The sequence below is a fragment of the Octodon degus genome, unplaced genomic scaffold (assembly GCF_000260255.1).
Source record: "Octodon degus isolate 3935 unplaced genomic scaffold, OctDeg1.0 scaffold00020, whole genome shotgun sequence".
Taxonomy (NCBI): Eukaryota; Metazoa; Chordata; class Mammalia; order Rodentia; family Octodontidae; genus Octodon; species Octodon degus.
The window spans coordinates 7,822,107-7,835,154 of record NW_004524596.1 but is presented as its reverse complement, the minus strand read 5'-3'; the positions used below and the strand labels follow the sequence as shown (position 1 = coordinate 7,835,154).

Genomic DNA, 13,048 nt, shown 5'->3' with positions numbered 1-13,048 from the left:
ACCCAGAGTGGCAACAACACTACCAGTTTTCATAGGTTAGTTGTATAAAATACAACAAAACTGAATTTTACTACAAGTTGGCAATATCAAGCTTTTTCTTAGAGGATGCTATCAAAATGAAATTTTTGGAGTGTGTGAAGTTATCTGACCCACCCAATAATAATTCCAATGATAAACAATATAAAAAGAGAAAGCTTACTGTTGTTTATATTTCATTTAAGAGGCTAAGACTTTCCATGTCCAGGTCATTGTGCTTTCAAGCACTGTCCCAAAACAACATTGGCCTAATAGGGGAGAAAAATCTAATTCCATTAACTGCAAAGAAATGAATATTTAATAGTGGGTTAAATATTACAAATTCCAAAAACTTGGCACAGTGATCCTTACATTCTTCAGACATCTATTATTCACATGACATGAGATGGGTTCCTAATTAATCATCTTACAAGGAGAAGCTCCATCACTTAGAAATAAAACTTCACATTTTATCAATAGCACATTCATAAAGGAACAGCATTTGAAGATGCCCACTTGTGTACTGAGATTCTGAATGAGCAAAAGCCAAATACTCCCCATTTATTTTTTTTATTTTAATTTCTTTTTTATTTTTGGTGGAAGCAGGGATTGAACTCAGGCCCTTATGCTTGCCAGGGAAGCGCTTATTCCACTGAGCCATCTCCCCGGCCCCACCCCTAATTTATTATAGGTGACTACCTGGAAACAGACAAAGCCAAGCTAATTATTTCCCACTCTAAATCTAAAATCTGGGGTGTACTGAGGATGCTGACTATCTGGGCCAGCACATTTTATTACCCCAGAGCCAGGCAGGCTTCTGCGGCATGGTTCCTCCACCTGGTGGCACAGCTTTGTTTCTGTCCAACCCTTGGGCACTGCGGAAGTCAGGTCCTGCATCCCTGAGTTTCCTCTCTGACCTGGAGTTTGTGGCAACCACTGTGTATGTGCCATGAAAGCTCTGGTGCTGTTGCCACTTGCTGTCCAGAATGAAGGAAGTCTTTTTTTTTTTTTTTTTTTTTTTTTTGCAGTACTGCGGATTGTACTCAGGACCTTGTGCTTGACGGGCAAGTGCTTATTCTACTGAGCTATCTCCCAGCCAGAAGGAAGTCCTTCTGAGACGGTGTGGCTGCATCAGTGTTTCTTCCTGGCCCATGTGTCATGAGCATGTATCACATTCAGGGTCACTAGTGGATCTTCAAAACTGAGCATACAATCAAAAGAGGGCTGCAGCCTGCTCTCATCCTCAGCACAGTCCACAAAGAGAAAATGCTCCTTTGCCCCATCCCTGTTTCTAAAGAAATCATTGTTCTCTTCACTGATTTCCATAACCCCAGATCACATTTAGAGATCAAGGTGTCTTTAAGCTTTAAACCTTCTAAATTATATTTAAGTATAATTTCTCCATAATTCAGATTTATAACATTTAAAACAACAGTTCTGTTAATTAACCTTTTGCCATAAGGCATGCTACATGTTGCCTTGGAAGTTCTGGAGGACATGTGGCAAGTCACAAATGGCCCCTAACACTGTGTCACATAAGTCTAAACATACTGGGATGAATCGATAAACTAAATGTCTAGGAAGCACAAAATTCACATCCACATTAAATATGAACACAATATTATACTTGGGGAATGACTTCAAGGTGCAAGTTTTTGTTCTTATAAACATTTATTTTTCCTCCAAATTTATTGTGTTTTTCTGTAGTGATGTGAAAAGTCTTCATTCCCCTTTTCCCAAGTGTTGAAGTTCAAAAAGTCAGGTCTTAGCCATAGACTAATCTTCGTCTCTTCAGTGTCTTGTATGTTGATTTAGTTTCATATGTATTTATATTAGTTTTCTTCAGAGATTTATACATCAATATATATATATATATATGTGTGTGTGTGTATATATATACATATATATATATATATATATATATTCCTGCACAGATATATGCAAGCTCTTTATCCTCATCTTACCACTTGAGAATACAACTTTAAGTATGTTTACACAGCTGTTCCTTGGTCAAGGTCATTTGCAAGAGCAAGTCGGTTTCTGAAGAAATCTTGTTTGGTGGGTGAAGGATCCATTGAGGGATTCTCATTAGTTTTTTCCCTGTATTCTGATCCACTGGACCTAAAATCTCAGCACACAGATAAAGTACAGGTTGATTTGGTTTTAATTGTTTTCAAATATTTTATCTATCCAAATTGTTTTGCATTTGTAAACAGTTGCCTCCTAGACCTGGAATAATTTTTACTCCCCTAATTTCAAGACTCAGGACACATGTATCTAAGATTTGCAGTAAACACAAAGAGAGTATCTTTCTAATGCTTTATGAGACAATTGTGACAGCTGTAGATGTCAGTGTACGATACTGTGTAGTAACACTGTAATAGGGGAATAACAATCCAGAAAACAAAAAATCCTACGTTGAGTCAGTGAAGTAACTACTTCACAAATTAGCATAGCCCCTTAAATTAAAATGGATAGAACTCATTATTCTCAACCAAGGTTATTATAGGCCTTTACTGAATCTAGGCATTACATTACAAACTCTTGCTTCTGCTTGTTTTCAATTTTAAATGAAAGATTTATTGAAGCCAACCACATATATATGCTACATTTAGTAGAATGCAAAAATAAGTACAGTAATCGAATTGAGGAGATACTAAAATCTCAACCACCACAAAGGAGACCAAAGCCAACCAATAGTCAACAACTCAAATCAGTCCATTTGAGTCCCCAGTCGAGGGTGCATTCTTCCTTTATCTTGGTTAAGCCAGTTGGGTAATCCATTCCAGCTGGGCACCTTCTCCAATCTGTTCATGTCAGAAGTCCCTGGAGGGAGGAGGCTTTCTGGAAATAACCTCTGATATGCTAGACTGGGTCCTCTTCACTAGCTTAAGTTCTGAACTAGAATGACTAAAAGTAGCCCAGCAACAAAGAACCAATGTCAAAAGACCTCATGGAGGATGTATGAAAGTGATGCTAGAAGTGAAGTTTTATCCAAAGTACCTATAAAACTGAACAAGTTCTCCATATGCTGAGGCTGAGTAGGGTATGCTTACACTATCTACAAAGAAGGGTAACTGGCCTTCAAGGTTTGCCACTTTCAATTGGTATGCTCCCACTGAGACTTCATTGCTGTCTTAGCTATACGACTCTATCATTTCCTGAATTATATGGGCAGAATTCAAACAACCCTTTACATTATCCAAAGGAAGAAGCTGGATCCACACAAAGATTAATTATTATTACATCTGGACACCTGACTGCCAGGATTATTTTCACTTTTCACCCTAATATTTGGTATCACAGAGGAAGCCAGAGCTGCCCACCATGCTTCTATTTCTAGTTGTAAGGAGCACTTTTCCACTGCATCACAGCAAACAGAGACATAAATTTCTATCTCAACCGTAGTCCATCTGGTGCACACCAAGTAAGATGGTGTACAGGTGGGGTGAAGCGCTCTTATTACAGACCCTACATGCCCTCCCCTAAAATTCCAGACCTTCTCTCACCTTTCACAAGTCCTGCCTAACTCCAATTTCATTCATTTCTGGTCAGTTGTGCCCAAAATGTTACAGAGATATATTTTAACCACCTCGTCCTTTCCCTGTATCTTGTGTTATGCAGTAGACTTGGAATGTTTTTACGTTCGGGGGCAGGAAGGAGGGAACAGGATTTGAACTGGACGGCTGAACTGTGCCCCCTGATGGTTTCTCAACAGAAAGCTGTTAATCAAAATTTAAAACTTCACCTCGCATTTCCCCTCTTGTGGGCATGTGATCTCTTCAAAACCCAAATGTTACACTTCGATGTTCCAACATGCAACTGTTTAGTGTTTACCTGGAAATGGGAAAGCTTTGATGTCACCACCAGCCCCAAGGACCACAGAAATCTTCACCAGTTGCGTTCCCATTTCTGAAACAAATGCCAAAATCGCCCTGTCTAGTTTTTAACGAACACAGACTCAGCTTATTTTTTCTCTTTCAACTGCTTTTTTTTTTTTTTTTTTACAAATTGTAACTTGCTGTGTCTCCAGCACCTGAATTTCTCTCTATTTCTTTATTCCAACTATTAACTAACTTACTAAGCCTTTTAAAAATTCAGCATTCCACTGTATCCTTCACTAAAAACTCATTATCATCTTTTTAAGGATAAATTTAACTAAGCTCTTTATAATGCTTAACACATGACTACCTAGGCATATGGGTTCTTCCACAGGTGTGGCTATGAGGCTCTAAAGTAATGCAGACCTCAGTGACTAAGAGAAAGGCACAGTGCACTTGCTTTTACTCCCCTTCTCCATAAAACACAGAGATGGCTTTGAAGCTCCTAAAGGTCCTAAATGAGCAGCCAGCACAGGGCCAGGCGGATGAGCACTTGCTGGGCAAGGGTACGGTGGCTATAAGTACACTCTGACACCCAGCAATCCCAACACTTTATACAAAGAGGAAAAAGGACCAGGCTTGTTGCTAACTGTCCTTCCATTCAGGTGACAGAGACAAAAAAAATCGTAAGTCAAATAGGTCAACACAAGTGGCTTTGCTACTTAGAAGGCTTCTGGGGAGGAATGGAACACAGTAGCACAGAAGTCTCGGACTCGGTTCTCTGACTAGAAAGACCGCCCTCCTTGAAAGCTTTGGGAGACATGCAGGGGGAGAGATCGGGGGTGGCGGGGGACGCCTATCCCCTCAGCCATCAGTCGGCCCTTGTGATCAACAGTGTCAAATGAACTCTCATCTAATAAGTACTTGTTGAGTGCTTACTATGTATGTGCTATGTAATAAAACTTGCAGCTGAAATGCCCTCACATTGAACAGCAAGCTCCTAATGGGCAGAAACTATTAATTTCTTTTGTACTGGACAGAACCCAGCATACTACAGACCCAGAATAAGTGACTCCAAATGATCTATAAACATTTATAATCAAGATAAGTAGTGTAAAATGGTTATCCTCCAGCTAACCCTTTCAGTGTTAAAGCGAATGAGTTACGAAAGAAACCGAAGAGGAGGTGAGTATGGAGGAGGGGCTTGAGATGGGCGCTCAGCAGGTGGGAGAGCGGACAGGGAAAGCTGTCCACTGCCCCTCCACTGCCTTCCTTTGGTCACATGGTCTGTCCTATGGCGAAGGCTGGACAGAGATAAAAACAGCTGAGAAGACAACCCAAGAAAAAGAATTCACTGACATTTAATTACGTAGACCCCTGCAAACGTATTTTTTCAATGTGTGACTAAGAAAACAGAATTTGATATGACTGATGGGGGGTGGGATGGAAATATTCTTGAGGCTTATAAATTACCAACAGCTAAAAAGAAAGAGAACGGGTGAGGAAAGAGAATCCAGCGTCTGGATGCTCCGTTCTGCATCTCCCACTTCCTCCACATTTGGGGATGGAAAGCAGCTGCACATCTACATTCTCCACCCCTAACCTGTCTTCCATAATCCTCCTCCCCACTGCCACACTCCCAAAGAAAAATGCACAACGTCCCAAATGCAAGATTTACATAGAAAGTAATGTCTGCCTCGGCCTTCACAATAATCTAGGTTTAAGCCTTTCACAGTCTCCACATAGATCCTTCTAGAAGGGACAGTTTGCCTTCCATCCTGCTCATAGGCAAGGGAATCAGTCCAGCATCCGCTTTTCACATTAGGTCTGTTCCTGGCTTCTATGAATCTTCATTTAAAATGTTTAAAGTCACTTAGCATTTTCAAACTTTAAAAGATGTAGACTTTATTCTGATCGATTGTGGATAGCTTTCAGGGACATGTGTCTTGGTATCTACCCCGCATAAATGGGCCTCAGATAGAAACAATCAGAGGGTCACCCTTTTCCCCAAATATCGTGAGCTTTTTTCAGGACTTTTTTTTTTTTTTTTTTAATGATGTCAACTTGACTCTCCCTTTTGAATCCTTGTGGGTGTGAATATTCGGCCCTCCCAGCCTCAGAGGGAAGAGAACCCTTTCTCAGGTTTTCTGCTGCATCTGGCTCCATGCCTAGCTTCATCCCGAAGCAGCATTCTGGGTGTGTGGGGCCACCAGCCAAACAAGCCCCTATGGAACAAAAAGTGTGTCAGTGTAGACAGGAATGAGCCTCCAGAGGGCTGTAGGGAAGGAAGGCAGTGAGCCCGACAGGACACAGGCAGTTGTTCTGGCCCCGGCCCTTTGGAACTGTGAGACCAGGCTCTGGAGTGGTCCCGGTCCCTGGGTTTGGCCACTTCTTGCACTCACTGAGCTTACTGTCAGTCTGACTTCCTGGCACAGAGGTGAATGGACTGAACGTCTTGTCTTGGTTCCTTCCTCTACCTGTACAGAGACTGACCCCAGAACACAGTCCTGTGCAGTGGCCAGACCGTGTCATTCCCAATCTAAACAAGGAGGAGTACACGCATGGAAGAACGTGTATTCTCTCCTAAGCTGAACGGCACTGGCTCTCCTGCACTCGGTGGGGCCGCTGACTCTCTCTCTCTCTAGTATCACATCGCAGCAATGTCTATTGTGAACTTTCCACGGTTTTGGATGAAAACAGCCAGGATAAGCTACTTACACTGCTTCTTTATGCCATGCTAAGTCCCCAAAGCACTCTGCCCAAGCCACACGCCCTGCACCCTAAGATAAGGCTGCCGCAGGCATCACACCTAGTGGCGCTGACTACTCGCGCCCAGGATGAGGACGCTAAGGGAGCCTGCCAAGGCAGACGCATCTTTGGCCCCACCTATACTTCCACTCGGGTAACGCTGCAGACTTTAAATGCAAAGGAAAGAGCCGGCACTGCTGACAGCAATAGGACTGACACAGACAGACCTATAAGAAAGGACAGGAGACCGGGGGATCCATTGGTCCTTTCTCTGAGGAAAAGCCCCAAATGCTACAGGAGCACCAAAAATAAGTACTCAACATGAATTTGGAGATCCCATAGCAAGTTCTCTCCGAATTTTACCAAGATCTGGTGGCGGGGAGAGGACTGCAGAAAAAGAAAACCTGAACTTCTACATGGTGAGTCTATAAGATGATAGGTCCAAGGCCTCATTCAATTGCTTGTTTCAGGGGAAGAAGATGTGGTCACTCAGAGTTAAAACAAAGTCAAACTACAGATAAATCCAATCTCCACAATAAGAACAGACTTCAGTGGTTTCTCCAGCCATCTCCACCCCAATGGGAGGCTATTCCACAGCAGCCCTGATTAGTCACCGGTGCATCTTAAGAGAAGCCACTTTTTTATGAGGTCAAAAGTGCCAATTCCAGAACTCTGAACTCAACAGTTCTGCTCTCTGGATACAGAGAAGATAAGCCTGTTCTTTCTGCCTTGTGTAAATGGCAGAACCTGTGTTTCTTTTTTAAGCACTGCTGGGGATCAAACACAGAGCCTTAAGCAGGTTCGGTAAGCACTCCTCTAAGTTTTACTCCCAGACCCAAACAGGAATTTGTAAAGGAACCAGTAGTAGATCTACTGCTCACTGTTTTCCAACGGTACCCAGTCTTTATGAGGGATGGTGGGCAAACAGTGGCTATTTGGGGAATACTATGCTTCAAAAAAAATAAGACCTAAGTAATGCTTTAGAAATCTGGAGTCCTGCCAGGAATACAGCTCAGCGGCACAGTGCCTGCTTGGCAAACACAAGGTCCTGAGTTCGACTCCTGGAACCAAAAAGGAAAAAGAAAAAAAAGGAAGTTTGGAGTCCTTAGAATTGAGGAGCCTAAATCTGAAGCTCAAACTGGAAAGTTCTCTGCTTCTAGGTCCTCCCCCCGCTGTAAAACTTGAAAGAAGTAAGCACGAGGCCACGAAACATCTAATTCTATGATCCTAGAGAGTCTATGATACAATTCTTTACTCCTCCACCCTTCAATCAAATGGCTTGAGGACCTAGCCATAGTCATGCATGCATGAACCGCCTTAGCAAGACTGGAAGGGCTGTGGTTGGCTGCAGCGCTGTGCTCCGCCTCTTCCCACTTCTACCAACAACAGCCAAAGGACCAACAATGAAAGATCCTCTCCATGAGAGGAGATTAGACAAACTACACAAGAAAACAAACCAAAACAAACTCCACACAAGTGAGGCTTGCCCTTGCTATTCCAAAACCTTGGTCTACATCAGCCAATAACCTTTATTTTTGAGAAGAAAATGATTTCTCAGAAATTCTCTAAAGACAACTATAAGCCTTTGTTTAACTTTTCTACCCACTATATGAAGACTTATTACGTAAAACTCACTGCAAGAGCCCCTACCAAAAGGAACTAAGTTCCCTAGCAGGTAGAGCATCCTCAGGCAAGACAGGTAGGCCTGAGGACCAGTGGAGATCGTAACAGTGGTCACCTGTAGGGAACGACTCCCCAGTCAAGTGGGAGTGTGCAAGTCTGCACACACATGGGGTTTAGCCCTGCCTGTCAGACTGTAAGGGTACAGCCCAAAACTCTTGAGGGACAATGTTGCATACAACAAAGCCTCAGACTCTCTAAGGGGCAAAAGAAGTAAACACCTTCCTTTTGCCTCACATGGAGTATAGACACTCCTCTGAAGTGATTTTTAAGTAGGACCCAGATCAAATCCATACAGTCAGAGGAAACACTAGAAGTCCCAATACACATGAACTAGCCCCAGGATAAATATATGCCCATTAAGGTAGAATTGCTGAGATGTCCTTAGAAAATTTCCCAGAGGTGGAGAGATTCTGATGGAGCATCCATCATGCCAGCTCCAACAGAAGACCCCACCCTTCCAGCTCATTTTCTCAGGGACCTCCTCAGTACACATAGCTCTGGGAACAAGGAAGGAGGGATGCAGGACAGAAGTGGTTGGGGAGAGAGCTGAGTTTGCGTCTACTCTGGGAGATTACAAGAGAAACATCTTCACCCCGCAGGCATCGAGGCTACTGGGTGCAGGCACTGAACTTGAAGAAGTGATGTGAGACCAGGTTACTTGATAATTATCACTGTTAAAACTTCAAGACTTAGCCCAAAGGGAAATGTGTTACAATGCTGTCTTGTCTAAGGGCTACTCACTTCTTTTTAAAGAGCTTGCGGAAGGAGCTGCGAAAGCCCCCTTTCTGGTCTTGCCTGGGATTTTGATCGCTGAAAGACGTTTGTTCACTTTCTCTTTCTTCTTTTGGACAGAAGCGGGTGGTGTCTTCTAAGTGCATTTCCTGAAAACACACAAAAAAGGACAGTTTTTCACTCTTTTCCTAAAATGCCCATCCTGGCTGTGGGACAGTTTTTTAGCTTTGTCACTTTCCTCTCTTACCCCAAAAGACTACCAGTGGACATCTAATCCCAACTAAAGCAAACCTACACTAATAAAGAAATTAGTAGGTAGAAAGAGGAGAATTTTCTGCCAAGTGTTGTATTTTCTGTATATTAAGGAAGCAGTTCAGGGTGGGCAATGACACAACAATAATTAAAGATAAGGAAACAACGGAATATGAAAAAATTACAGAAAATAAATTCTTATTCTGGCTTCAAAACTGTACCTTCATATCTAGGCATATGTTTTTCCTACAAAATAAAATTCTTTAATTGTAACAATAATTTTAAGCTCATCTTAATTCTCCATTTTAGGCACCTGAGGGAAGAAGCCAGGCATGGTAGTACCTGCCTGAACCCCCAGCATTCAAGAGGCTGAGACAGGAGAATTGCCAGGAGGTGGAGGCCAGCCTGGGCTACATGAGTTCAAAGCCAGCCTGAACTACACAGTGAGACCCTGTCTCAAAAAAAAAAAAAAAAAAAAAGTTTTGAGAAGCCAGAAATGTTTCAAAATAAATGTCAGCTAATATTTCCAAACTATAAATGTGCCTTTAATATATTTTTATAGTTCATAATTCATGATATTTAGAGTATAAGGCAAAACAAATAAAAAGTAAGGATGTATCTTTTGGCACCCTTTTGTTTCTTTTTAAATGTGAGCCATGCTGACATACATACGTACATATATAGGTATATATGTGCAAACTAGAGATGCATACATGTTTACATGCCTACTAGCTCAATATGCACATATATATTTATATTCTATACGAACAAAATAATTACTGTGAAGGGACTGTAACTCAAAAATAAAACTCAAGGAGACAAAGCAAAAAGCACAGAGAATGCCCTGAAAAATCTCATGAACTGAATGGGTAACTGCTTGCTGACAGAAAAGCAAAGCGTGACAATGAATTTTACTTTTTCAGGACTAATGGGTTTGACTTTGAGGGCTTAAATTAGGGTTACAGTAGCAGACTAGAGAAATTCTCTGAGATGCTGCTAAAACTCAAAATAAAGCCATAGAGATCAACACCTTTATGGCATAGTTCATTGTTTCTCAAAGTGTAGTCCTGGGACTATAGGATCCTCTAAAGTCGCGATTGATTGATTGATTGATTGACTGACTGCAGAACGAGGGATCAAACTCAGGCCCTTGCGCTTGCCAGGGAAGCGCTTATTCCACTGAGCCATCTCCCCGGCCCCTAAAGCCGCTATTTAAAATGTAGATTCCTGCGAGGCATGGCAGAACACACTTGGAGTCCCAACTTCTACAGAGGTTGGGGCAGATCACTTGAGCCCAAGAGTCTGAAACCGGCCTGGACAACAGCCTGTGCATAAGGATTCTCTAGGTTTCAGGGATTTTGATACAATAAAGTCTGGGATATAGTTCATGAGTTGTTTATTATTAGTAACATGTCTCAAAATAATAATACTACAACAGCGTTGCCACCTATACTGTGTGTACCGCTGCTCCCTAGGAGTCACACGATCCAGGCCTTCTGCATTTTAAGCAAGCAAACTGTTGTCCAAAAACATACCAAAGTAACGAGAATTTTGTATGCATACTTGAAAATTTGCTATGTACCTACTGCTAGGAAAAGAAGGCCTTTTTAAACTGACTTCCACTTGACACTTCCTGAACTGAATGGCCGCATGCCTTACAATATTACTGAAATTGGTTGTCCAGAAAGTGCATCAGTCCCTAATATATTATTTATTGCTTTGTGTATGTCTGGTAAAGTCATAAATGTATTAATCATTGCTTATTTCTCGGAAAAACATGTGACTTTTTATTTCTGATTAATGGTTTTTGCCTGACAATCGTTGAACTCTCAGATTTTCACATGTCAACTAGAAAAAGACATTTTTATGAGATATATAACAGAAACAAAAGCATTGTGTACTGTACAGTTAGAAGGTTCTGCAAGTAAGGTTCTGTGCATCCAAGTTGCTTTGGGTTTGTTTTTAATCTGTATTTATTTGGTACAAGGTCTCCCTACATAGTAGTGATCTTCTTGCCTCAGCCTCCCCAGCACTGGAATCACAGGCATGTACAACCAAGCCCAATTTCGGTGGCTGGCATGGCACCCAGGCTTCAGGGGCCAGCACAGCATGCAGTACCAGTACCAGGCAGGCACTTAGACTGCCAAGTTATCTCCCCAGCCCCATGCAAATTACTTTGGATTGGCACTATTCTATTTCCCTTCTTAATGAACTTTTTAACTGTGATACATGCTAGGGGTAGATTTGTGCAAGAAATTTTACCTAATGGAATTTCATTTTACTTTTTTGTAGTAGAATTTTATAATGTTGGGAGTTGAAAAGTTAGAACCAGAAGAAAACTGCAGAACCCTGATCAACTTTAACAACTTCACCTGAACATTCTACTTTGGTTTTGCCCTCTGTTGGTATGATATATACAGGACACCTGGAGTCCAGGGGCAGCAACCACCAAGGCTCTACCCCATCCAAAGCCTTCCCATCCCTCTGGCCTAATTACCACTTTTCCCACCTGGCACAGCAGGCCAAACTACAATCATCCCCCAGCTGTTTTATGGGCAGGACTCTTTCTCACGTTTCAGCACATCACTTCCCCCTGCTGATTTCTAGGCATCTTTTAAATTTTAATCCATACATTCAATAAATGTAGTTTTTAATAATGACTTTGCTAAGTAAAATCTACTACTCAGGCCTTCTCTGACCACCATCACTCCAAGAGGTTTTAAATACAAAACTCCTACAGTTTCCCAGTTGATTATAATCCTGCAATTTCTGCATCTCCCACATATACTAAACTAGTCCTGGAGGACAGATTTCTGAATCCTCAGCCATTATTATAAGCACAAGGCCTGCAACAAGGCAGGTCTGATGGAAAAGTAATCAAAGGAGTCAGCGATCACCAACCTGACCCCATTCGCTTCAAAATGGCAGAGGAATGGAAGGGTGGAGGCTTCTTACACTGCTTTTCTGCTTAGCCAGAAACTGCCTTTTCTTTGCATTTGTCAGGAACTGCTGGCCTTTTCATAAGGACATATTTAAGAGCCTTTTTAAATGCTACAAGGCTTGCAGACAAACATTAAAATGCTCAACATCCACTGAGGACAAAGATGGTGTCTTGGAGTCAATTTTTTTTTTTTTTTTTTTTTTTTTTTACTATTATGGGTTATCTTCGTCCCAGTGGAGTCTGCAAATTTAACACGATATCCTTTTCTAGTCAAAAGGAGCCTGGGCAGGAATGATCGGACTTTGCGGCAAACGTCACAGTCTACACTAAGACGACCACCCTGCAAGGATGGAGGGAGCGCGGGGTGCCGCGGGCTGGCACAGCGTCCGACACTTCGCACACTGAAACATGAAGGTGCAGCCCAACAGGCTGAAAAGACACGTTTGCAAGCGTGGAGTTGTGCGCAGCAGCTTGCAAAAAGTGTAACTCTGAACCCAGGCCGGACAACACAGCAAGCTGGGGGGAGGGGGGGCGTGAAACGGAGAGCATGAATGTGAGGAGCGGGACCGCCTCTGCCTTCACACGTGTCCCCGCGTCACCTGAGCCCTGTCCCGGTCCTAACGAACGAGCGCGCCCCCGCGACGGGCGGGCGCGCGCCTGCCCCGCCCCCCGCCCTCCTCGCTAGGTCAGCTCGGGGCCACCCCTGCAGATCTAAGCCCCGGGGCCGCCGTTGCTGCGGGCTTCGGTTCGGTGTTACTTTACCCTCCTTACTTCCAAATAGGTCTGTTTTTCGCTTTGGGATCTCTGTTGGGGGAAGAAGGTCCGCGGCGCGCCGCGGGCGGAGGCGGCGGCGGCG

General features: G+C 42.8%; 1 protein-coding gene across 1 annotated transcript in view; it reads right to left on the bottom strand.

Moving 5' to 3' along the window:
• Positions 1–1,674: 1,674 nt before the first annotated feature.
• Positions 1,675–13,048, bottom strand: part of Arhgef33 (Rho guanine nucleotide exchange factor 33) — a 92,090-nt gene continuing 80,716 nt past the window's right edge. The window contains exons 16-18 of the mRNA XM_012513920.2: positions 12,955–13,048; positions 9,009–9,148; positions 1,675–2,136 (exon numbers count right to left, since the gene is read on the bottom strand). The exon at positions 12,955–13,048 is cut by the window's right edge and continues 39 nt beyond it. Coding sequence (XP_012369374.2) covers positions 2,007–2,136; positions 9,009–9,148; positions 12,955–13,048 — 364 coding nt within the window. The 3' untranslated portion in view covers positions 1,675–2,006. The remainder of the gene's footprint in view (positions 2,137–9,008; positions 9,149–12,954) is intronic.